The 25,290-nt window shown below is 37.9% G+C and overlaps 1 protein-coding gene across 1 annotated transcript in view; it reads right to left on the bottom strand.

Moving 5' to 3' along the window:
- Positions 1–9,720: 9,720 nt before the first annotated feature.
- The window catches only part of LOC126176226 (spondin-1-like), a 499,217-nt gene continuing 483,647 nt past the window's right edge, over positions 9,721–25,290 (bottom strand). The window contains exon 17 of the mRNA XM_049923370.1: positions 9,721–12,026. Coding sequence (XP_049779327.1) covers positions 11,848–12,026 — 179 coding nt within the window. The 3' untranslated portion in view covers positions 9,721–11,847. The remainder of the gene's footprint in view (positions 12,027–25,290) is intronic.

The following is a 25,290-nucleotide window of genomic DNA, read 5'->3' as shown; positions in this document are numbered from 1 at the left end:
GCAAATGGGAGAGAGGTTGTTGAGGTTGTGAAGGAATGAAGATATGGTGTCTTGGCCACGAGACTAGATGATGAAGATGCCATCTATAAACCTGAACTAGATGAGGGATTAGTGCTCTTTGGAGGATAGGAAGGTTTCCTCTATGTGGTCCATAAACAGGCTGGCATAGGAGGGTGCAATGAGAGTGTCCATGGCAGTGTCGCAGATTTGTTTTTATGCCTCCCCTTTGAAGGAGAAGTAGATGCATCTTAGGATAAAGTTAATAAGGTGAATGAGGTAGTGGGTTTGGAGTCTGAAGGACATCGGGAAAAGTAGTGTTCAGTAGCGGCAAGACCATGGGCAAGAGGGATGTTGGTGTATATAGTAGTGGCATCAACACAGACAAGTAGGTATTCAGGAGATAAAGTATGGGGATGATGAATAGTCAGTAAAGGAAGTGGTTGGTATCTTTCGACATGGGAGGGTAGATTTTGAGCAAATGGCTAGAGGTGTTGGCAATGAGGGCTGAAATTTGTTCAGTGGAGGAACAAGAGGAACAATAACCAATTTCAGTGGGGTGTCCACGATTGTTGGATTTTAGGAAGCATGTAAATGGTGGGTGTGTGGAGTGTCATAGGGGTCAAGAGCAAAATGGTTTCAGGGGAGAGGTTCTTGGAAGGGCTTAAGGCTTTAAGTAGGGATGGAGATTACATTGGAGTTATGGGATGGGATCACTCTGGCAGAGTTTGTAGGTAGGGTAGTCACATAATTGTCAGTGGCCTTTCACAGGTAATCACTGCAATTCATGGCAGTGGTGGAACCTTTGTCTGCAGGTGGGATGATCTGTTTTGAGGCTGTGTATGGCTGTCCTGGCTTGGTGTTCTTAGGAAGGGATCTGGGGAAGTAAGATGAGATCAAGTTGGAGGTAAGGAGTTCCTGGAAGGTGACCAGTGATGTTGGAATGGGAAGAGGGGCATGGGGGGGGGGGAGGTTCGGGGGGGGGGGGGGGGGGGGGAGGTACTGTTGGATGATGGTATCAACTGGCAGAGGCATTGTTCAGTGCATCAAGTTGGCTTTAGTTGGAGGAATTGGTGACAAAGAACTGTTTCCATGGCAGTGATTGGGAGAAGGATGGTAGGTCTTTGATGAGTCAAACATGGTTTAATTTGGGTAAGATTGAAACTTGTATGAGGACTTTGGTGGGAAGTTTAATGTAGTCGTCACAAATGTGGCAAGCTGAAAAGTCATCTAGGCAGTGTCTGGGTGCTATGAGGAGCTGACAAGGAAAAAGATTGTGGGTGGATAGGTGTTGCATAGTGGTGGCCCAAGGCAGTTGTAGGATGTCTGCAGATTGGATAACTTACAGAGGTGGTGTTTGGAATGCTTATCCAGATGCTGGAGAGCAAGGGTTTCAGTTTCAGAGGTGTGATGTATGTATCACAGCTTGCACATTGCAGCATTTTGTAGAGGAAGTAGAGGTGGTTCTGGGACATCTGTACTGTGGAGATGTGTTTTTGCAGTGCTGAATTTGTGAAGCACTGGGACTGGCTGAATCTGAAAAGATGAAGGTCATTGTGAAAGGAGGGATGGGATCCAGAGAAAGGAACTCTCCCCTCCACCACCAGCTTTTCTGAACTGTGCAGATGGGAGTTATCCTTACAACACATCCTCTGCTCCCAAAATTCTTCTGACCTCAACCTGTGGTAACCTAATGCCACACACCCTCCATCCAAAAGCTTCTGCTCTCTCTGTTCTATCACCTCCTCTCTATTCATGCCCCTCACTCAAACTGTGTGCTGCCCTCTGCCAATGCACAATGCACACCCACTGGTCTTTTCCCTTTCTCTGCTCCTCTCCTTTTCCATTCCCCATCTACCCCCCCCCCCCCCCCCCTTCATCTGTCAATGTCCTCCCCCAAAACCTCCCAACACTGTGCCTGGCAGCCTTGTCATGCTGCCATCTAGTCCCTGCACACTTCATCAGACAGCGTTCTGCCCTCTGCCCCACCTGTTCCCTGCTATCACTCTCCCTACCCTGCCCCCTCTGAATCTCTGCTTTTGTTCAATGCGACAGTTGCATTCTGGACAGTGCTGGCGGAGGTGGCAGTCATATGTGCATGAGGTGTCTTGCTTGTATGAATGTGTGTGTGTTTTCTGTTCTGAAGAAGGCCTTGGCTGAAAGCTCAATGTGTATGGTCTTTTCATTGGGCCTGTCTGCATCTCAGTATGTCATCTATCTTGTGAGAAGCAATCTATTCTTTTTATAATATTGTTAAGTGTGAAAACTATCATACAATCTACCCATGCATCAAAATTGCTGACAAGAATAATCTACAGGATAATAGAAAAGAAATTAAGGATCTGTTACATAATGATCAGTTTGGCTTTTGGAGAGGTAAAGGCACCAGAGACACATTTATGGTGTTGAACTTGACAATGGAAAGAAGACTTAAGAAAAACCAAGGCAAGTGCACTGGACTTTTTGATCTAAAAGAAGTGTTTGAGCATGTAAAACAGTGCAAGATATTTGAAATTCTGTAAAAGATAAGAGTAAACTGTAGGGAAAGATGGATAAAAATATATTTGCAAGAACAAAACAAGAATGGATGATCGACAATGAAGTGCTAAGATTAGAAAGGGTGTAACAACACAAATGGAAGATCAACAATAAAATACTGAGATTAGAAAGTGTGTCAGACTAGAATGTAGTGTTTTGATCCTACTATTCAATTGAAGAAGCAATGACAAAAATAAAAGAAAGGTTCAACAGTTGGATTAAAATTTTGGATGAAAGGATATAACTGATAAGATTTGCTGATGACATTGGTATTCTCAGTGAAAGTGAAGAATGGAATGACTAGTCTATTGAATATGGACTGACAGTAAACCAAAAACAGTTGAAAGTAATGACGAATAACAAAAATAAGATTAACTATAAATTAATGTGGTTTATGGAAAATCTCATATAAAGATGTGAAACATATACTAACAAGAGCTGGCACAGTACTTACAGTAGAATATCTTTGGCTTCCCTCTGACAACCATGCCTCCATCTTTGCTACCCTCCCTGTTTACCCTTCCCTGTTGCTTCATAACCTGGGTTTTGAGTAATTGAATCCACTTTCCCTTCTTCCTCTTTTTCCCCCTCTCTTCTCCCTGATGAAGGAACAAAGTTCCGAAAGCTAGGAACGTAAATTTTCTGTTCTGTTTTGTGTATCTATCAGCTGTACTGAGCTGAGGTAAGTACTGGCCAGCCCCTCTATCTCTTTGTTAGTAACTATAAATTAACTATAAAGATAACATCAAACTGGTGACCATGAAGTAGACTAAGTGAAGAACTTCTGTTACCTTCAAAGCAAAAAACACATGATGGATGAAGCAACGAGAGTATGAAAAGTAGACTAACAGAGGCAAAGAGACTGTTCATGGCCAAAAGAAGTGTTGTGGTATCAAAAACAAGCTTTAATTTGAGGACGTAATTTCTGAGAATATGCATTTGGATGACAGTAATGTATGGCAATGAATTATGAACTGTGGGAATACTAGAAAAGAATCGAAAGGTTTGAGATGTGATGCTATAAAAGGATTTATAAAATTAGATGGACTCATAAGATAAGGAATAAGGAGGTTCTTTGCAGAATCAGTGAAGAATGGAACTTATGGATAACACTGACAAGAAGAAGGGACAGATTGATAGGACATATGATATCAGGGAATTATTTGCTAGGTGCTACAAGTGCTGGAGAAGGTGAAAACTCGAGGAGAAGACAAAAATTGGTATCAGGTAGTAGACTTCAGTTTATAGGTAGAATATTGGGGAAGTTCAATCAATCTACAAAGGAGATTGCTTACAAATAACTTGTGCAACCAGTTCTGGAATATTGTTCAAGAGTGCGGGACATGTACCAAACAGGACAGACAGTGGATATTGAACGTATACAGAGAAGAGCTGCAAAAATGCTCACAGGTTTGTTTTATCCATAGTGAAGAAACTGAACTGGATGACTCTTGAAGATAGATATAAATTATCCTGAGAAAGTCTATTAACAAAGTTTCAAGAACCTCCTTTAAATGATGACTTTAGGAATACATGCACATAGGGATCATGAAGATGAAATTAGAATAACTGCTGCACACAAGAGGCATTCAAACAGTCATTCTTCCCACACTCCATACATGAATGGAAGAGGAAGAACCCTAATAACTGGTACAATGGGGTGTATCCTCTGCAAGCACCTCACGGTGGTTTGCAGAGTATAAATGTAGATACACCAAATAAACAACTGAGGATGTAGGGTGCAAGTGGTACAATGAAATGAAGTTGACACAAGAGATGAATAGTGGTGTGCCGCAGCAAACCAATCAGAAGACTGATGTCTCAGAAAAAAATAAAGTATTTTGTGGGCAGACTTTTTCTTTTCTGAAGAATGCATAATGTAGCGAAGCAAAGATGTTAGTTAAAGACATTTCTGAAATGTGAAAATTTGTTTTCCGGAATATTCTTGTTGTGTTTTAAAAACAACTATGATACCAAAATTACATCTATAAAAGTAGAACCTTATTTCAGGCTCGAGTATTATATCCATAATTGTTAGTTATGTGGAATGGCTTCATTATCAATTGTGTGAATACGTTGCCTATAATTCCTGTCCTTAATATAGTTATTGAATATATAATCATTTCATATCATATCGTATTGAACTGGGGACCTAGAAACGACAGAGAGGCTTTGTCCCTGCCTTAGCCCTCAGTGGTTCACAACCTCACAACAGGCTACAGCAGTCCATTCACCCCACACCAAACCCAGGGCTATTGCACGGTTCGGTCCCCAGTGAAACCCCCCCCCCCCCCCCCCCCCTGGAAATGTCTCACACCAGACGAGTGTAACCCCAAGCTTCACATGGTACAGTAATTATGATGTACTGATGTACGCATATGTGGAGATAGTGTTTGCGCAGCAATTGCTGACATAGTGTAACTGAGGCGGAATACAGGGAACCAGCCCGCATTCGACAAGACAGATGGAAAACCACCTTAAAAACCATCCACAAACTGGTTGGCATACCAGACCTTGACACTAATCTGCTGGGCGGATTCGTGGCAGGGAATTTCCCACTCGGAAATCAGTGCATTAGACCGCACAGCTAACCGGGTGGGTGAATATATATAATCACTATGTATTTTAATATTTTAAGAGAAAAAAAATCCTACACAGCTCTTTAAATAGGCATCATAGGCAGTCCTACAGTCAGTCTTAACTGAAAATTCTGTCAGTCTTCACTGAGCTTTCAGTCAGTCTATGTAAAATGTCATCAAGCCAGTTTTATATGATTTACACAACTATAACAATTTTGGAAAATTTTATGTGAACTATTTGTATGGAATACTTATCTATGACATGAATGAAATTGGAATAAATGACAGATCTCAAGATAGCTATAAAATTATGTGATAGGGTTTCTGCCCAATACTTAGCTCCTGAAGGAAAGCTAATACTGCTGATAGACATATAAAAGTGCATACTTTATACCAGCTTTTGGAACTGATATTTCCTTCATCTGGAAGGAAAGAAGGTTGATTAGGGAAAGTTAAAAATCACTCATAGCACCGGCTGAGTGGTCATTTTTATTTTAATCGCAGAATCTACAGCCTGAAGATTGGTATTTCATGTAAACAGGACCTGAGACCTGACGAGAACATACTTAACATTAACGACGCGAATGCTTTCTTCATACCATGAAAATTTCAGGATAAGTTCTGAAAATATTTGCACTAATTAAAAATTTGTGCATTTATTGTTTAATGTGTTCTTGTTGTGGAGCAGAGTGCAAAGTACTTAGAACCACACAAGACAGCAACAATAATTATTGGTTATTTTACATAATGATGAAGTTTATAATTTATACAGAAGACTTGTTAATTCTGCTGTGAAGAGTCATCATAGCTTGTGAAACTTAATAGTAATAATGGAACGAATGACCATAACAGAAGGAAACTTCACCCTATGATTATCAGGATTTTCCTTTATGGCTAAGAATATTGTTAATATTTATTATACTGGTTGGCATATGATTCAAATAGAGATGAAATCAGCTGCAGATATTGTGTTTACAACAAAAACTGTATGATAGCAAAAACTCTTTGGTTACATATAAACTTGTTCAAATGGCTCAAAGTCAAGGAGACATCTGAACTGTCAACAGAAACAAAGCTATTGAAGAAATTAAGTCTATCAAGCAATCAATTTTACCTGTTGTTAACCGTCAAATGTAATAACTAAGTACATGGTACAAAATAACCAAACCCATGTTACTGATTTCCAGAAATGATTGCCAAGAAGTACAAAACAATGAAAACAATCAATTTTTGACAAAATAATTTAATTGGATACACTTTACTGTTGTGACTGGTTCTTTTGATTATGAGTTTTTAATATATTTTTTGTATGGGATCTAAAATTTAAAAACCTCTCTCACACTGGCCTGATTTAGCTTCACTGATCCGGATAGTAAAAACATACGTATATTAAGGGAATTTTCATTGACAAAGCAGGCTTATCACATTCACACAGTTCAATACTGTTCTATCCTGATTAAATTAAGCTTAACTTAAATTCCATAAGACAGTGAAGCAATTTCGAAGTCTCGGTGCGACGAAAATTGTCAGTCGATCTCCTGGAAACATTTGTAATAATTATTAACTTTCGGTGATCACATGGGGAAGACCGGAGATCTGCTGGTAAGACCGTGTTAGCCTATTTATTTGAAGTAACTGGATATCTTGAGCATACAAAATGGCAGGTTCGTCCAGTGTAAATCAGATGTTCCCCACTGATCCCGTGCAACACAGCGTAGTAAGCAGACACTGTCAATAATAATAATCTGTCAAATAATACGCGAACACACTTACTTTAGTTTAGTTCATGTATGAAATTCCATCTCATACAGAATCTCATCAAGATGGCGACTAGCTCAACAATACATACATATACATCCTTCTTTCACGACTAATCGGCAAGAAGTCTCTTTTCTTTTTTTTTTTTAAGAGAAAACATAGATAGCAGAGAAGCTATTCCATGGAGTAAATGGACGCTCCAAGGAATAATTGGGCTTGAAACTACTTTGCATTGATAATCGGTAAGATAAGAAGAGATATTTCGAGATATGTACTGAGTTATATAATTTATAAAATTTCCGAAAATATCACGGAGAGACCGCTGCAAGAGACATTACAAGTTACTCTTATTCTTCAAATCTTGCCTGATACTGTCCGCAATAACAAGTCTCTCCTTTCACCATCTCGGGTAAGTCTCCACTGACCCTTGGTTCTGGGCGACTTTTCCAAAATCTACCCATTTTCGTACATCTCTCCAGTCCTTTTCCTTCACCCCTCTTCCTTTTCCTTCCATCTTTCTGCCTGAAGAAGGAGCCACAGGCCCCTAAAACTTGTCTAATTATAACTTTTTTTATGTGTATGTTCTGCCGCACTTGCCAAGACTAACAGATGTACATATATTATGTGTGTTCTGCCATCGCTTGCCAAGAATTATAGAGGTACATACATTATCATTTACAGAATGTGATGATGGTCTCATCATGTATCCCTGCTCCAAGTGCTTCGATTGACTTTGCTTTCAACTTACCAGGAAGTAATGCAGGAGCTAAACTAGATTTTCTACATGTACTGATTTGCACCTAGATCAGTTTTGTAATGCCTCTTATAGCAAATGTGCAAACTATGATGGTGAACATTTAACCACAGTTAGATCATATACATAAAATCATAGAACTGGAATGGTCCACGAATTAAGGGTTACATGATAGTAAGCTGTTGTTTGCATAAATGTTGGAGCTAGATAAGAAGACTAATTTCCAATCAAATCAATGAAAAGACCTAGGAGATACTGTAAGTCTGATAGCTTTACTCTAGACATCTGCAATTGCTTCAGTACTCTGGAGACTGAGTGAAAGCATCAGACTATCCAACAATTCCAGAAGCAGTGTGATAATAATGGATATAAAGTACAAGCTAAGTCTAGAAAGGAAAGGCCTTACGTTATATGTTATTGCCTAAGTAGGAGTTTGGGAGAAAGTGCACCGGGACACCACTTGTACAGAACTCTGCAAATGATATTACCAGGCAACTAGTATTTTTAAATATGCAGAGCTCAGCCATGACTTAGGTTATTTAGTGAAAGAAAATACTACAGCAATAGTAACAAATGCAATACCAATTTGGACCACATTCTCTAATAGATAACTTAGAATGAGATCAGGCACATTGCTGAGGATGTCTCTCACATTAATGTGAATACTGTCACTATTTGAGCAGTATGATAGCCTAGGATGAAATGTTCTGTGGAACTTGTTACTGCAGAGCTTGAAGAATAACTCAGCAAAAAGGGAGAGTCGCTCATGTGTGATAGGTGCATTGGGTTTCATTTGCGATCATGTGCAGCATGGATTGCATGAATGCTTCTAACAAGAACCTGAAGTGTTCTGTCAGACCAAAACAGTATGAGAATCTTTGTTAAGATGCAGTTTTCTAAAATTTATTTTTCAATGTATAATTACCCTTGTCTGATGATAACAGTATAAATATTTTGTGTAGAAACATTGTCTCTAAGAAAATCTCCATAACTGGAGACTCATGAAAACCATTTGCACTCAAAAAATAATATTTGTTGGTTTTAGGATTGGCCTACCTCATTTGTAATCCTTAGTTCAATACTATGTAAACAACATCTTCTCTTGTTTTCTAAATTTTATAATTTATGAAATATTACTACTTAAAAATATTGTAGCATGATAATTCAAGTTTTAAAATTCAAACCTTTCAAAATGCCAGTGTTATTGGTGTGTAGCTCTAATTCTTCTGTATCGAAATGTCTAGTTTTACTAGAAAAACATATTAGATGGTAAATACTTAAAAAACAAAATTTGAGTTCCTAGAAAAATTGTAGTGATCTTTGGTAGAAAACAGGGAGAAAAGTGCATGCCTAAAAATCTGCTCCAGAAAATGCAACCTGTTATTAATATTTGAAGAATACCATACACAGCTGGTAGTTATCTCAAATAACTTCAGTGCCAAATTCTATAGGTATGATTTATCATTTCTGTCTTTTGTGTTGTTATTAAAATGTGATAGCTCTGTATTTTAACATTCTGTAAAAACTGTGGACAATGCCATAAACGATCTTTCTTGAGCAGTTCATTGAGTACGATTCCTGCACATTCTTGTATTCAGATGGTTAGAAATTGCCACTTGAGTATTTAAGTTAGACTTCGTGATGTTTCTGTATGTTGTTGACCTATGTTGTGATAACAACAGAACATTCTCTTTACAACAGTGACTGCACCTAACTTACTCACAGTTAACAATTAGTAAGAAGAAACAAAAAAGATTGTTGTCATAGATATTTGTAGAAAGCCAGATTTTACTTTTCAAAGGCAATTCAGAACTTTGGATATTTACAGTTAACATTTACTGTAGTTCAGTACTAACATTTCAATAGTTGTGGATGATAAACCACACGGCACTATTAATACAGTTTACAATCACTTCTGCAAACGGTGATTTAACAGAGGTATCCATTCATTTCCAGTTAATTTTAACAAGACTGCACACTAAGAGAGAAATTAATTTTATTTGTATACATAGCAGTATATAATGTGGTTTTCATTACCACCTGTATAAAACTGAGGGGAATGTTTTATTGAAGAACAACTAAAGATACTTAGAATATTTTAACAATAAACATTTAATTTAAATAAAACAATTACATACACTCAAATAAAAATAAATATGTTAGAATGTCAGGATTTAGAAAAAATGTTTAGGATGTACACTGACCAGTACTGAAATGTGATCAAACATGTAACGAAAAATTCACAGAAGTTCAGTTCAGCTTGTTTTGCTGTCACAATTACTTAAAGTTTGTACATGCCAGAATGGCACACTTCACATATTTTCTGGCCCTCATAACTCATGTTTCACAATAATTTGTGGAACAGTCTAACAGATTGAAGAGATTTATACAACAAAGAAAAGAGCTATTTGAATTATATTACACTGCTTTACATAGGCATGCATTAGGCTCTATTCATAAACTTTATCATGACCAGCCATTTGACACCCACTGCTGGATAAAAGTCTCATCTAAACATGCATTATAGTCTTCAGCTAAGAGCAACCAAGATGCTCCTGCATGTTTCCTGTCATCTAATCATCTCCGTTTTATCTTCACTACAGTCACAATTTAGAGGGTTATGGAAAAACATTTTTGTGTTTAGAGCCAACCTTGGAGATCTCAAAACAAATGCTTATTATAAAAGCTACAGTATGCATAATCATGCAGAACTAGTAATAAAGATGTGTGAATGACATCAGAATCAAATTCGATAGTGCAATGCACTGTAAGCTTACATCATGAAATAAAAAAATGGAAATGATGAACAATACTGTACTACTCCCACATGTATTTCTCTTGATGTACTTCACGAGCACAGAGGATGTACTGTCTCCACTTTGTGTTTCTATATAAAAATGCTTTTCATGGTATTCGTCTGTTTCAGGAAGGTTTATGTAAATCACTGTGCTGGGACAGACTATTAAGAAGTGACAGGGACATAAATTATTACTTGATGCAAGATGCTGAAAATTCACATTGTAATTTGTGGCTTCTTTTCATTTTATGTGTTCTGCATAAAGTGGGTGCTTATTTATTTAATGCTTGGAGACTTGCAGAAATCTAAGTATCCACTTGATGACAGAAATAAATACATACAATTGTTTGGAATTCAAATAAAACTGGTTCCTGAATCCATTTGCAATGAACTTTTCATATCCATTCCCAGAATATTGCAAGAGGCACATACTTTAAAACTATTATATAACAATATATGAAATACTTCATGTATCTTTTTCCTTGGTTTTTACAAGAGATGCATATTTGTACTGTTGGTGTGCAAAAATGACATTTTTTCTCATTTTGAAATCCTACTGAAAATACTTGAAGCATACAAGGCAGCAAGTATAGACATACTGTTACTGGTACAGATAAGAGTCTAAGATGATGAGAATAAATAAATATCATAAATTTTCTTTTCAGATTTCTATCAAATATATGCTGTCATTTAGATATGTAATACCTCAACAGATTTTGCATGTCTAACACAAATCAAAATCATTGTATTTAGTATGCAATTGCATCTCATGATTAGTCAGGGATGCATACTTCCATGTAACATTAGGTGAAACCCTGTCTTATCTTCCAATAAAAAAAAGTTTTATTGAATCACATTTGCTATTCCTTCTCCATTCACAGAATACTGGATAATACAGCACACACTAAAAATGCATCCATATACAAAGTACATTATTCAATGATATTCAGCACAACTTTCATTACATACATGCCACCTGATGGCTTTTTTCTTAAATACACTACTTGCATTTTCCTTGTTTCTTTTTATTTCCTTCAACCTTCAAATCACACAATATGCAGCTGTACACAGTTACAGAAATTGTTGTCACAAGAATGATAAAAGAATACAGCAGAAATTTGGGGAAATAAGAATGCATTTCAAAGTATTATTTTGCACTGAACATTATTGTAATGAACACCTCTGTACCGTGGTTGTGATCTGCCTTCTAATGCTGACTTGTGAAATTAAATTTTAAGTTAAGTTCATAATGGGATTAAAGTTTGAACGGAATGGCTTACATTACTGTACTTCATTCATCAGTGAACCTAATATGGCTTAGACAGAATGTCACATGTATCATACTTTCATGTTTTTTCTTCTGCTTATGATACTTTTATTTAAAAATCACCAGTTACTGTATAGCCACTCAGTACTACCATACTTCAATCTTTGCATATTGGAAGCTCACATTTCTCCTTTTGTAGTCGTGCTCCACAAGGTGCTCCTCCAGGTTTCCGAGGCTGGATAATACTTCTGGTGCGCTGTCGGTATGCATGTCCACATGTTGCTGAGCAGTGAGACCATGCACTCCACTCTGCTAGCTGACAGTCATTATCTAAAACTGAAATGTTGAGTTAGTGGATATGTTACAACAATGGAAACTACAGGGTGGAATAATGACAATATTATGAAAAGGATTAGAGCCCCACCACCCATAGATTGCTTCTCCCATCTGGTGCAGTTGCCAGAGACAGTGCCCATGTGTGCATGAGTTGTGCTTGTGTGTATGTTTTCTACTTTAGATGCAGGTCTTTTGGCTGGGAGCTTAAATATATATAGCAGTCTTTTTGTTGTTCCTGTCTGTGACTCAGTGCCTCCTCTGTATGGTGAGTAATAATCTATCATTTTCATAATATTATCATTATTACAATACTGAAAATTGCAATACAGAAACAACAAACAAAAATGATGAAAGGCAGCCTTTACCTACCATTGATTTAAGGACTGGATATAAATCATTTTAACAGTTCAGAAAATTCCACCAGTTTTTGAGTGATCTTACTCATTTTCTACTTGAAGTACCAGGTTTTTGTATGTAGGACAGTTGAGGTCAATGTCTGGCTTAGCAAGAAAAGAAAAGAATCAGAAAAGTGAAAATGGCCTGGAGTGCTTTTGATAAACAAAACGGATTTTGCAAAGCTAAGCCTCCTATGTGCCTTACATGGAAAATTAAGGGTCAGTGTGCATTACAACTTTTGGTGTATGGCAATGAGATATAGATTTTTAGTGAAAAACTGTTCAAAAACTGATGTCCACCCAGTAAACAATAGTGAGAGGTATGATTAGCATTACCAGAAGAAAGTGGAAAACAAACATACAAGGGAAAAACTGGAGTGTAAGATGAAATTATTCCTGTAATTAAGATTAAATGGAAGATAGTGGGTCACACAGTTAGGTAAATGGAGGGCAGATAGGCTAAGAAAGTTATTTGCTAGACTCCAAGATGTAAGAAAAGACTGGGATGATGACCTTTTTTTTTTTTAAAAAAAAAAAAAAAAAAAAAAAAAAAAAGGAGAAGCTTAAACACTCTTCTTTAAGTGAGACTGAAACCATATTACTTATTGACGTGTTTAATAAAGATCCGAATTTATCAATTTATCAATTACTATACTAATCACAAACAAAGGAAATGGCACAAAATACGGTCAAGTACAACAAAGTATACAAGTGACAAAATGGATACCACACACAGTACTGTCAACTAGGTAATGTTGGCCACAGCCAAAAATAAATGAGTAGTAGCCAAAGCCATCTGACTTAAGAACTTCTAGTGATTCATGACAAGTGAGGAGCCAGCTAACTTAAAAGTTAACACACTGAAAAACAACACCTGCATAGAGTGACTGCACCAGAAGAACATTTGTAGACGTCTCAGGTGTATTTGGTACTGTTGAACACAGAAGTTTACTGATTGAACTATAATAAACATAATGAGAGGAATAACTAATAGGTAGCTCTCATTATATCAGGCAAACAGGACACAAAGAGTAGGGATAGTTTTTTTGGCAAAATATTTATTAGACCCAAGTCTGTTTCCATAAAGGCTCATCAGGAAAGGGAACCTGACCAGCAAAGTTATGATAATACATAAATGACTGTTGTGTAATATAGTTATGGAGAAAGCATCCTCTCTGCAGTTGACTGCAACAATATAGTTAATTGCCAAAAGAACACAACTCTTGCTTCAGTAAGTGAACAAAATTGTTAAGAGTGTGTACAGATGGCACATGCATAATAAAGTAAAAATGAACGTAAAAGAAAACTTCAGGTTACAGAGGAAACATGATAATATCAGATTTAATTTGTATGATAACTGTATACGCTGTACAACAAGCACAAAATACTTACAGATGAGTATTGACTGTCATTCACTGGAATGAACACATGAAAACATTAGTGTGTATAATGATATGCTATATCTTTAGAGTTCTGACATGTTGTTTAATAACCATTTCCTTGGAGTTAGATATTGTTCTTATATATATTTATTTTTCACTAATGCAATCCATTTATGAATATCAATACACAGAAAATGGATGACATTTTCAGGTTACAGAAATGGAACACAAGAATGACAGCTGAAGCTTGTAGCATTATCTAATCTGTTTGAGAAGTTGGTCATCTAAATTGTGCTGTATGTGTTTTTACATCCACCAGTCCTCAGAATACACCATGACAAAATTTGCAGCTATTGTTCAGATGATTTTGTCCATGATCATAAAACAAGAACCAGACAGAATTATGAACAGCAGGGGAAAAAATAAATGAGTAACTCAAAATAATGTTTCTGTCAGGTAATTAAACTCAGTAAATTTAATATGCATATTAATTAAATGGACATGTACAAAAGACAATCAAAATGCACTTCTTAAGTAACTGTAAATTCATAACAAGCAACAAAGTAACACAGAATGTTTCTGTTTTGAGTCATCAGTCTCCTGATTAGTTTGATGAGGTCCACCATGAATTCTGTCCCTGTGCCAACCTTTTCATCTCAGAATAGCACTTGCAGCCTATGTGCTCAATTATTTGCTGGATGTATCTCAATTTCAGTTTTACTCTACAGTTTTTACCATCTACGACTTTCTCTATCACCATGGAAGTTATTCCTTGAAGTCTTAACACATTCCCTATCACTGTATCTCTTCTTCTTGTCGGTGTTTTCCATATATTCCTTTCCTCACTGTTTCTCTGGGAAACCTCCTCATTCCTTACCTTATCAGTCCACTTAATTTTCAACATTCTTCTGTAGCACCACATCTCAAATGCTTCCATTCTCTTCTGTTCCAGTTTTACCACAGTCCATGTCTCACTAATATGCAATACTATGGTCCAAACATACAATCTCAGAAATTTCTTCCTCATATTAAGACCTATGTTTGATACTAGTTGGACAGGAATGTTCTCTTTGCCAGTGACAGTTTGCTTTTTATGTTCTCCTTCCTCTGTCCATTGTGGATTATTTTGCTGCCTAGATAACAGAATTCTTTAACTTCACCTGCTCCGTGATCACCAATTATGATGTTAAGTTTCTCAGTGTTCCAATTCCTATTACTTCTCATTACTTTCATCTTTCTTCAGTTTACTCTCAATCATATTCTGAACTCATTAGACTGCTTATCAAATTCAACAGGTCCTGTAATTCTTCTTCACTGTCACTGAGGATAGCAGTGTCATCAGTGAAACTTTTAATATCCTTTCACCTTGGGTTTTGAGCCGACTCTGGAACCTTTCTTTTATTTCTGTCATTGCTTCTTTCGTGTATAGACTGAACATCAGGGATAACGACTACATACCTTTCTTACACCCTTTTTTATCCATGCACTTCATTTTTGGTCTTCCACTCTTATTGTTCCCTCTTGGTTTTTATACATATTATATATTTGAATGTGGTTTCAGTTGCCTGAGACTGCAGTTGTGTATGTGATTTGCATATGTGTGTGTGTGTGTGTGTGTGTGTGTGTGTGTGTGTGTGTGTGTGTATTGTTGACAAAGGCCATTGGCCTGAGACTGCAGTTGTGTATGTGATTTGCATGTGTATGTGTGTGTGTGTGTGTGTGTGTGTGTGTGTGTGTGTGTGTGTGTGTGGCACCAATTTACATTGTCGAACACTCTCTCCAGGTTGATAAAACCTATGAATGTGTCTTGATTTTTCTTCAACATTGCTTCCACTGTCACCTGCAACATCAGAACTGTCTCTCTGGTGCCTTTACCTTTACTGAAGCAGACCTGATTTTCCACTCTTCTGTATATTATGCTTGTCAGTAACTTGGATACATGAGCTGTCAAGCTGACTGTGTGACTATCCTCACTCTTGTTGGCTAGTGCAATCTTGGGAGTTGTGTGGGTGATGTTTTTCTGAAAGTCTGAGAGTATATCGCCAGTCCCATACATTATACACACCATACATTATGTTTTTCTGAAAGTCTGAGAGTATATCGCCAGTCCCATACATTATACACACCAATGTGAATAATCAATTTGTTGCAACTTCACCCAGTGATTTTAAAAATTCCGAAGGGATGTTATCTACTCCTTCTACCTTATTTGATTATAAGCCTTCCAAAGCTGTTCTAAACTCTGATTCTAATACTGGATCCCCAGTCTCTTCCCTGTAAACTCCTGTTTCTTCTTCTATCACATCATAAGATAAGTCCTCCCCATCATAGAGCCCTCAATGCCCTCTTTCCACCTATCTTCTCTTTCCTCTGCATTTAACAGTGGAATTCCCTTAGCATTCTTAAAGTTACTGTCCACGCTTTTAATTTCACTGAAGGTTTTTTTGACTTTCCTATATGCTGAGTCAGTCCTTCCAACATTCATTCCTTTTCCAGTGTCTTCACATTTTTCATACAGCCATTTCACTTTAGCTTCCCTGCACATCCTATTTACTTAATTCTTATGTGACTTCTGTTTTTGCATTCCTGAATTCCATTTTTTTGTTGATCAGCTGAAGTATATGATATATTACCCATGGTTTCTTTACAGTTACCTTCCTTATACCTATGTTTTTCTCTCCAACTTTTGTGACTACCTTTTTTGGAGATGTCCGTTACTCTTTAACTGAACTGCCTGCTGAGCTGTTCATCATTACAGTATCTGTAGCCTCTGTGAACTTCAAGCATATCTCAGCATTCCTTAGTATTTCCATATCCCACTTCTTTCGTAATGATCTTTCTGACTAGTCTCTTAAACTTCACCCTACTCTTCGTAATTATCAAATTGTGATATGAATGTCCATTGAGGTGACAAAAGTTATGGGATATCTCCAAATACTGTGTCGGACCTCCTTTTGCTCAATGTATTGCAGCACCTTGATGTGGCATGAGCTCACCAAGTCACTGGAATTCCCCTGCAGAAATACTGAGCCATGCTGTCTATATAGCCATCCATAATTGTGAACATGTTGCAGGGGCAGGATTTTGTGACTGAACTGACCTCTTGATTATGTCCCACAAATGTTCAATGAGATTCATGCTGGGTGGTCTCAATGGCCAAATCATTCGCTCGAATGTTGCAGATGACTGTGGCACATTATCATCCATAACTGAAGTCCATGAGCGGCTACAATTGGTCTTCAAGTAGCTGAACATAACCATTTCCAATCAACGATCAGTTCAGTTGGACCAGAGGACCCAGTCCCTACCATACAAACACAGCCCACACCATTATGGAGCCAGCATGGTGCCTTGTTGACAACTTGGGTCCATGGCTTCATAGAGTCTGTACCATACTCAACCCCTACCATCAATTCTTACCAACCATCAGGACTCATCTGAACATGCCATGGTTTTCCAGTTTTCCAGTCATATAGGGTCCAACCAATTTGGTCATCACCCCAGGAGAAGCACTGCAGAGGTGATGTCATGCTATTAGCAAAGGCATTCGTATTGGACATCTGGTGCCATAGCCCATTAACACCAAATTTTTCTGCTCTCTCCTAACAGATATGTTCATTCGTTGTATATTTTACATTGACTTTTGTGGCTATTTCAGGGAGCGTTGCTTGTCTGTTAGCACTGACAACTCTTCACAAACACTGCTGCTCTTTTTTGTTAAGTGCAGGCCATCAGCCACTGCATTGTTTGTGGTGAGAGGTAATGCCTGAAATTTGGTATTCCTGGCACTCTCTTGATACTGTGGTTCTTGGGATACTGAATTTCTAAACAATTTCCAAAATGGAATGTCCCAGGCATCTAGCTACCGCTACTGCTCCACGTTAAAAGTCTGTTAATTCCCATTGTACGGCCACAATCAAGCCAGAACCTTCAAATTAGTCACCTGAGTACAGATAATAGCTCCACCAATGCACTAACCTTTTGTACCTTGTGTATGCAATACTACTGCCATCCCTATTTGTGCATATCGCTATCTGATGACTTTTGTCACCTTGGTGTATAGCTGACTCTGGGTATGCCTTAAGTCCAGTATCTGATTTCGGAATCTCAGTGTGACCATGATGTAACCTAGCTGAAATCTTCCTGTATCTCCCAGCCTTTTCAAAATATATCTCCTGCTCTTGTGGTTGTTGAACAGATCACTTGCCATACCATCTGAACTTTATTGCAGAACTCAGTTAGTCTTACTCCTCCCTCATTTCTGCTACCAAGCCCATATTCTATGCTAATCATTTCCTCTACTCCTTCACCTACAACTGCTTTCCAATCCCCCACAACTATTAGATTTTCATCCCCCTTTATGGAACAATGCTATCACTGAGCTGTTCATAGTAACTCACTCTGTCTTACCTTCCTGTTCATAAGGAATCCTACTCCTGCTGTACCATTTTCTGCTGCTGTTGGTATTACCCTATACTCGTATGATCAGAAATCCTTGTCTTCTTTCCATTTCTCTGCCCTGATACTCACTGTATCTAGATTGAGCCTTATTTCCCTTTTCAGATTTTCTAGCTTCCCTATCATGTTCCAACTTCTGACATTCCATGCCCCAACTCATAGAACATTATCCTTTCATTGGTTATTCAGTTTATTTCTCATGGTTATTTCCTTCTTGGAGATCCTATCCTGGAGATCCAAATGGGGGACTAACCTGGAATCTTTGTGCTGATGGAAAGATCATGATGACATTTTTCAGTTAAAGGCCACATGTCCTGTGGATACACATTATGTGTCTTTAATGAAGTGGTTTCCATTGCCTTCTGTATCCCATGCAGTTGATCATTGCTGATTCTGCCATGTTGTGGAGAGAGTTTCCCATCACAAGGGCAAGAGAGTGCCTTGAATCCGTGTCTGCTCCTCTTCTGTCTTTGACAAGACCAATAGCAGAATGAGGGTGACTTCTTATGTCAGAAGGCTTTTGCAACAATTGCTGATGATTTTTATTCAAAATTTAAGGAGTGGTGTGGTTCAAACATGGGATCAAGGACACAGAATATAGAGCGGAAGAAAATTATAAATGAATGTTCAATATCTGTGATGGATAATATTATTCCTTGCCATTTGCTGTGGTTATTGTTTAATTTCAGAGGGATGCTGACAGAAGAATGGGGATGTGTGTGTATGATACTAGAATGATTGTGGCACTGATACTTTGTCATTCACATTCCCAATAATTTTCCATTTTTCTGTCAGCTTCCCTCTGCAACTGAACAATGAGAGCTCAGCAAATGAAACAGGATAATATTATCCATTACAGGAAATGAATGTTAATGTATATATTTTTCCCATTATATTCTCTTTGTTATTTTGTTGCAAGTTACAGAAGTGTTCAGAGGATCGGAAAAAGTGCTGGCGTAAGTATATACAAGGGTAAATCAAATATAAACTGGAATTATTTTGCAAGTTTATTTAAGCTTCAGAGAAATCCATACAGATGAACTGATTTCTGTATAGTCTTCTGAATGGGAAACACATTTTTCCAGTGAATAGGAAGTTTCTTGAACCCAGTTTCATAAAATGAACATAGCTATGTCAGCAGCCAGTTATGCATGAACACTTTGGCAGCAACATCATTGCCAAATCTGTGTCCTCCAATTGCTTCATCTAGTGGTTCAAACAAATTAAATTTGCAGGGCAACAAGCCTGGACTACAGGGTGGAGTTTCTAATGTGTTCCAGAACATTTCTTGTTTTTTTTTCTGTTGAGTTCAGACAGGTGTGTGCAGTCATGCATTGTCACGAAGCACGATCACACCCCAGATTGGAAATGCGCATGTTTTCTAATGATTGAACATTTTGTTTGGTCCCAAAGTTGGCAATGTTTTCAGTATGATGATAATGGACAAAATCAATGAGAAGAACTCCTTTAAGATAAAAAAGATTCAGAATGAGATTTCCACCCTGCAGCAGAGTGTGCGCTGATGTGCAACTTCCTGGCAGATTAAAACTGTGTGCCAGACCGAGACTCGAACTCGGGACCTTTGCCTTTCACAGGCAAGGAGAGCTTCTGTAATGTTTGGAAGGAGACAAGGTACTGGCAGAAGTAAAGCTGTGCGGATGGGGCGTAAGTCATGCTTGGGTAGCTCAGATGGCAGAACACTTGCTCGCGAAAGGCAAAGGTCCCGAGTTCGAGTCTCAGTCCGGCACACAGTTTTAACCTGCCAGGAAGTTTCAGTTAAAAAAAGATTGTTGGAGGAACCTTCCCTTGGAGAGATACCTAATGGTGACTATTTTTAAGGGTGTAACATTTATGAACAAGAATAAGTATAATTCTTTCCAAGCAACAAAATTCCCAATATTTTTTGAACACACATCATAGATTGGGAGCAGTTTTGAACGACTTGCTGGTATCTGTCATCCAAGCTAAGTTGGATTAGATGCCCAACTGGGTTGTAGTCATTGTCACAGCCAGGCATGTCAGCTCAGTGTAGTACAATTTTGCACCCTGTATACCTCCAAATTATCTACAATTTTAATCATGTTTTCTCCTACTATACTGTATAAGCACAATAAACTGTGCATAGTGATCACTGAAGCCAGCATTAAGATATCTGGTGCAGAATTTGTGATTTACATTTGTGTTTATTAATATCTGCTCAGTTGTTGAGCTTGTTATTGGTGTAACTCTTGTAGGAGAATCTGTGGTAGCTTTATGTTATATGTTTCCAGTAGGGCCATTAAACTTTGCTGGTCCTTTGGTTTCTTGACTCTTGGTGTGACGTCATAAGCGCGTGACTGCATGTGAGATCGCTCTCTAAGTTTTCATATATTTTTAGGTTTCAGATACATATTTTAACGGTTTTTGTGATAATATTTACTATATAAGTGACTTATTAGTGGTTTCTTCATTCACCTCCGCCTTTCTTGCATTGTGACCTGATATTTGTGAGTATTTACATTCCGTGCTGACCAGTTGCAGCTTTAGCGGTGCATCAAAAGTTAAGTACTAATTAATCGTTTGTGTATAGTGGTTTATTTAGGAACTTTAGTAGTCTTCAACTGGTGTTCTTGGTGTTTTCTGGTGAAATACTTTCAGAAGAAATTTTTGGGAACTGTTTTCAGTTTCGTTACTTTCTGTGTTAGTCTGTTGTTATATTCTCATTTGCTTTTGAATAATACTGTTAATAATAGTAGTTACTTCCCTTGTAGAGTAAGTTTGTGATTATTGTAGTCAGTTTTTTAACAACTTCTTATTGTAGTAGCAGAACTTAGATAAAGTAGTTTTCTTGTTTCAATAACTGTAAAATTTTACCATGAGTGAGAAGTGTGGGCTTTGCCGTAGGTTCGTGAGTAGTGGATTGCAATGTGAGACTTGTTCGAAGTATTTTCACTGGGTGGAATGCAGTGGGGTAGCCAGTGGACATTCTGGTGAGATCCTCTCCTGGAACTGCAGGTTATGTAGCAAGAGTAAGTTGATAGAGGAGCAGGAGCTTAAGATCTGTGCCCTTCAGCAGGAGCTAGATAGGATGAGGAAGGAGAAGGGGGTTGGGGAATGGGAGCTGGCTGTTGGCAAGAGATCTGCTAGGAGAAGGAGATTTTCAGATAGTTTTACTATTGGTGTTTGCAATAGATATGACCAACTGTCAAGAGTCTAGTGGAGAGGAATCTCTAGTAGCTGTAGATGTAGAAAGTATGCAGCAGACCTCAGCAGTTACGGTGGCTAGGACAGCTGCAAAGTCTAAGAGAAAGAAGAAGGTTCTGCTGTTAGGTAGTTCTCATGGTAGAGGTGTAGGCCAGCAGTTGCAGGAAGTGTTGGGGAGTGAGTACCAGGTCACCAGCATTGTGAAGCCTAATGCAGGATTGGCTCAGGTGACTGTTAACATAGGTGTGTTATGTAGAGATTTTACTAAAGAGGATCAGGTAGTGATTGTGGGTGGGGCTGGTAATAGTATTGATAGGGATGGGGAGTATAACATAGATGGTGACCTGGAAAAGATAGCCACTCAGACTGGCAACACGAATGTGCATTTTGTGGAACTGTTTCAGCGTCACGATCGGCCTCATCTTAATACAGCTGTCAAGCATAATAACATGAGACTTGGGGGTGCACTGATGACAGAAGGCCTGAGTCACATTTCAGTGGTGTCGGTGGAGTCTATCAGCAGGACGGGCTTCACTAGACATGACCTGCACCTCAACAGGTATGGAAAGGGGAGGTTGGCTAATCTTATAGGTGACAGCATAGATGGGGGTGGTGGGATCACTCATGGGAAAATTCCTGTACTAGTAGGTGTTACAGCTGCACCTTTTTTAGATTGAAGTCAGCTGATAGGTATTCCTGCTTAAGGGAAGTCTCTCTAACAAAGAAACCATTTTCAACAAAGCTTAGGTATCCGAGTAATGAGGGAATTGGTATATTTCATCAAAATATACAAGGGATTAGAGATAAAGTTAGTGAACTGCTTATAGATGTTGACTCTGAAATTATTGGTATATCTGAACACTTCTTAAATAAGGAGATAATTCAGAGGCTTCCTTTACCAGGATACAGGTTGGCTGGCAGCTTTCCTAGGAGCTCTTTGTGGTGTGGGGGAGTAGCCATGTATGTGAAAAACAGTACCCCATTTGAGTCAATTGATGTTTCAAAGCACTGCACTGAAAAGGTGTTTGAATGTTGTGCAGGTGTGGTTAAATTTAGTGGAGTTAAACTTCTAACTGTTGTTATTTATAGATCCCCAGACTCCGATTTCACAACATTTTTGCTAAAGCTAGAGGAGGTTCTTGGTTCACTTTATAGGAAATACAAAAAGTTAGTTATATGTGGTGACTTCAATATTAATTGTATAAGTGACTGTGCAAGGAAAAGGATGCTGGTAGACCTCCTTAATTCATATAATCTTATGCAAACTGTATTCTTTCCAATGACAGTGCAAGGGAACAGTAGAACAACCATAGACAGCATTTTTGTTCATTCCTCATTACTAGAAGGGCATTCTGTTAGCAAAAAGGTGAATGGCCTTTCAGATCATGATGCACAAGTTTTAACTCTAAAAGATTTTTGTGCTGCAACACATGTTAAATATAGTTATCAACTTTTTAGGAAAGCTGATCCAGTTGCTATAGAGACCTTTGTAAACCTTATCAAGGAACAAGAGTGGCAAGATGTTTATAGTGCTAATACAGTAGACGATAAATATAATGCTTTCCTCAAGACTTTTCTCCTGCTCTTTGAAAGTTGCTTTCTGTTAGAACGTTCAAAACAGGGTACTTGCACAAACAGCAGCCTGGGTGGCTGACTAGAGGGATAAGAATATCCTGTAGAACAAAGTGGCAATTATATCAAAATGTTAGAAACAGTCAAAATCTAAATGCAGCAGCCCATTACAAACAGTATTGTAAGGTGCTTAAAAAGTTATTAGGAAGGCAAAAAGTATGTGGTATGCAGATAGAATAGCTAAATCTCAGGATAAAATTAAAATCATATGGTCAGTCGTAAAGGAAGTGGCTGGTCTGCAGAGACAGGTCAAGGCTATAGAGTCTGTGCATAGTGGGAATGTCCGTGTTACTGATAAGTCGCATATATGTACAGTATTTAATAATCACTTTCTGAATATAGCATGTGAACTAAACAGAAACCTAGTCCCAACAGGGAATCATATAGCGCTCGTAGAAAAAAGTGTTCCGAGACTGTTACCTGAAATGCTCCTCCATGATACTGTCAAGAGGGAGATTGAGTTAATAATTAAATCACTAAAGACCAAGAACTCTCATTCATATGACGGGGTATCTAGCAGAATACTGAAGTATTGTTCTATGTATGTTAGCCCAGTACTTAGCCATATCTGTAACTTTTCCTTTAGGAGTGGTCAGTTTCCTGACCAATTAAAGTACTCGGTAGTGAAGCCACTTTATAAAAAGGGAGACAGGGATAATGTTGACAATTATAGACCTATTTCTATGCCATCAGTGTTTGCTAAATTTATCGAGAATGTTGTATATACAAGGTTACTGGAGCATTTAAATTCACATAATTTGATGTCAAATGTACAGTTTGGTTTTAGAAATGGCTTAACAACTGAAAATGCTATATTCTCTTTTCTCTGTGAGGTTTTGGATGGATTAAATAAAAGGTTGCAAACGCTAGGTGTTTTATTCGATTTGACAAAGGCTTTTGACTGTGTTGACCACAAAATATTACTGCAGAAGTTGGACCATTATGGAGTAAAGGGAGTAGCTTACACTTGGTTCGCGTCTTACTTTAAGAACAGAAAGCAGAAGCAGAAGGTAATTCTCCGCAATACTGAGTCTAAACTGATGAGTTTCCTCATGGCTCACTCCTTCTATTCTGTCGAAGAGCTCCTGGAAGAGCTGAAAAATTAAGCAGATTCCAGTGTTACATTGTTGATTTTCTTTATTTAAACTTACGAATTGTCACCTGAATACGTTTCTTGTATTTCATTTTATCTGTTTCTACTATCGTGTTATAATTTCCTGTATTGACTCGTTCCATGACCATGGAGACTTCTCCTTAATTTGGTCCCACGGAACAATACATAAATAAATAAATAAAAATCTCCTCATATGAGCACTGTTTTGTTGAAGTTTTTTATAGTATTTAAAGCTGCTTCTAGTTGATGGCAGAAATCATTTAAGTTCCCATCATGGCTCCTATATGCACAGATGATAATTAATTTTAATGCGGAGAGTTCAACTGCAGATACTTCAAAAACTTTCTCTTCGGCTAACAGTTCAATGGGTTTTATGTTACAATAATCAATACCAGTTTTGGTTCAAATGGTTCGAAGGATCTAAGTACTATGGGACTTGACATCTGAGGTCATCAGTCCCCAAGACCAGTTTTAACAAATATACATAACCCTCCATGACTAGATGTTATTCTAGAGAATGATGATGACAGATTGAAGGCTGCAAGTTTTGAGACTGATACTGCATCTTTAGGCAGCTAGTGTTCAGTTATACACATTACAGAAGCATTTTTTAACTCATCAGTAAATAAAATTTCAAGTTCACTTAATTTGTTTTGCAATGATTGGACATTTTTGATGAATAAGCATGAATTAAAAGACTTTTTAAATCTTTGGCTTATTTAATTGATCATTTAGCTTTATCTTGTCAATAAAAAATCATTCAGGTGTACCAGAAGTACTGCTTTTCTTTTCCGTAATGCACTTATTTTCCTGTTGTCATCTGCTACAGAATTTTCTTCTGTGCCTGCTCCACTATTGGTTGTTCAGCTGCTCCAGTTGTTGATTCTGCTGCTGATGGTACTGTTGGTAATTTTGCTGCCGGTGTTAGAGCTGGGTCTGCAATTGGTGGAGCTGTTACTGCATTCACTGTTGTTGCTGTGACTGAATATTGGAGGCATCTTGTTTCTTCTTTTGTTGTTGTTGGTCACTGAGGTCTTGCTGACATTGTTTCCTTTGAATATTGGGGGGCCAATCTAGGATGATTTTGCTTTTGAGTGTTT

The sequence above is a fragment of the Schistocerca cancellata genome, chromosome 3, assembly GCF_023864275.1.
Source record: "Schistocerca cancellata isolate TAMUIC-IGC-003103 chromosome 3, iqSchCanc2.1, whole genome shotgun sequence".
Lineage (NCBI taxonomy): Eukaryota > Metazoa > Arthropoda > Insecta > Orthoptera > Acrididae > Schistocerca > Schistocerca cancellata.
Note: the sequence above shows the minus strand (reverse complement) of the source record. Positions and strands in the feature narration are given on the sequence as shown.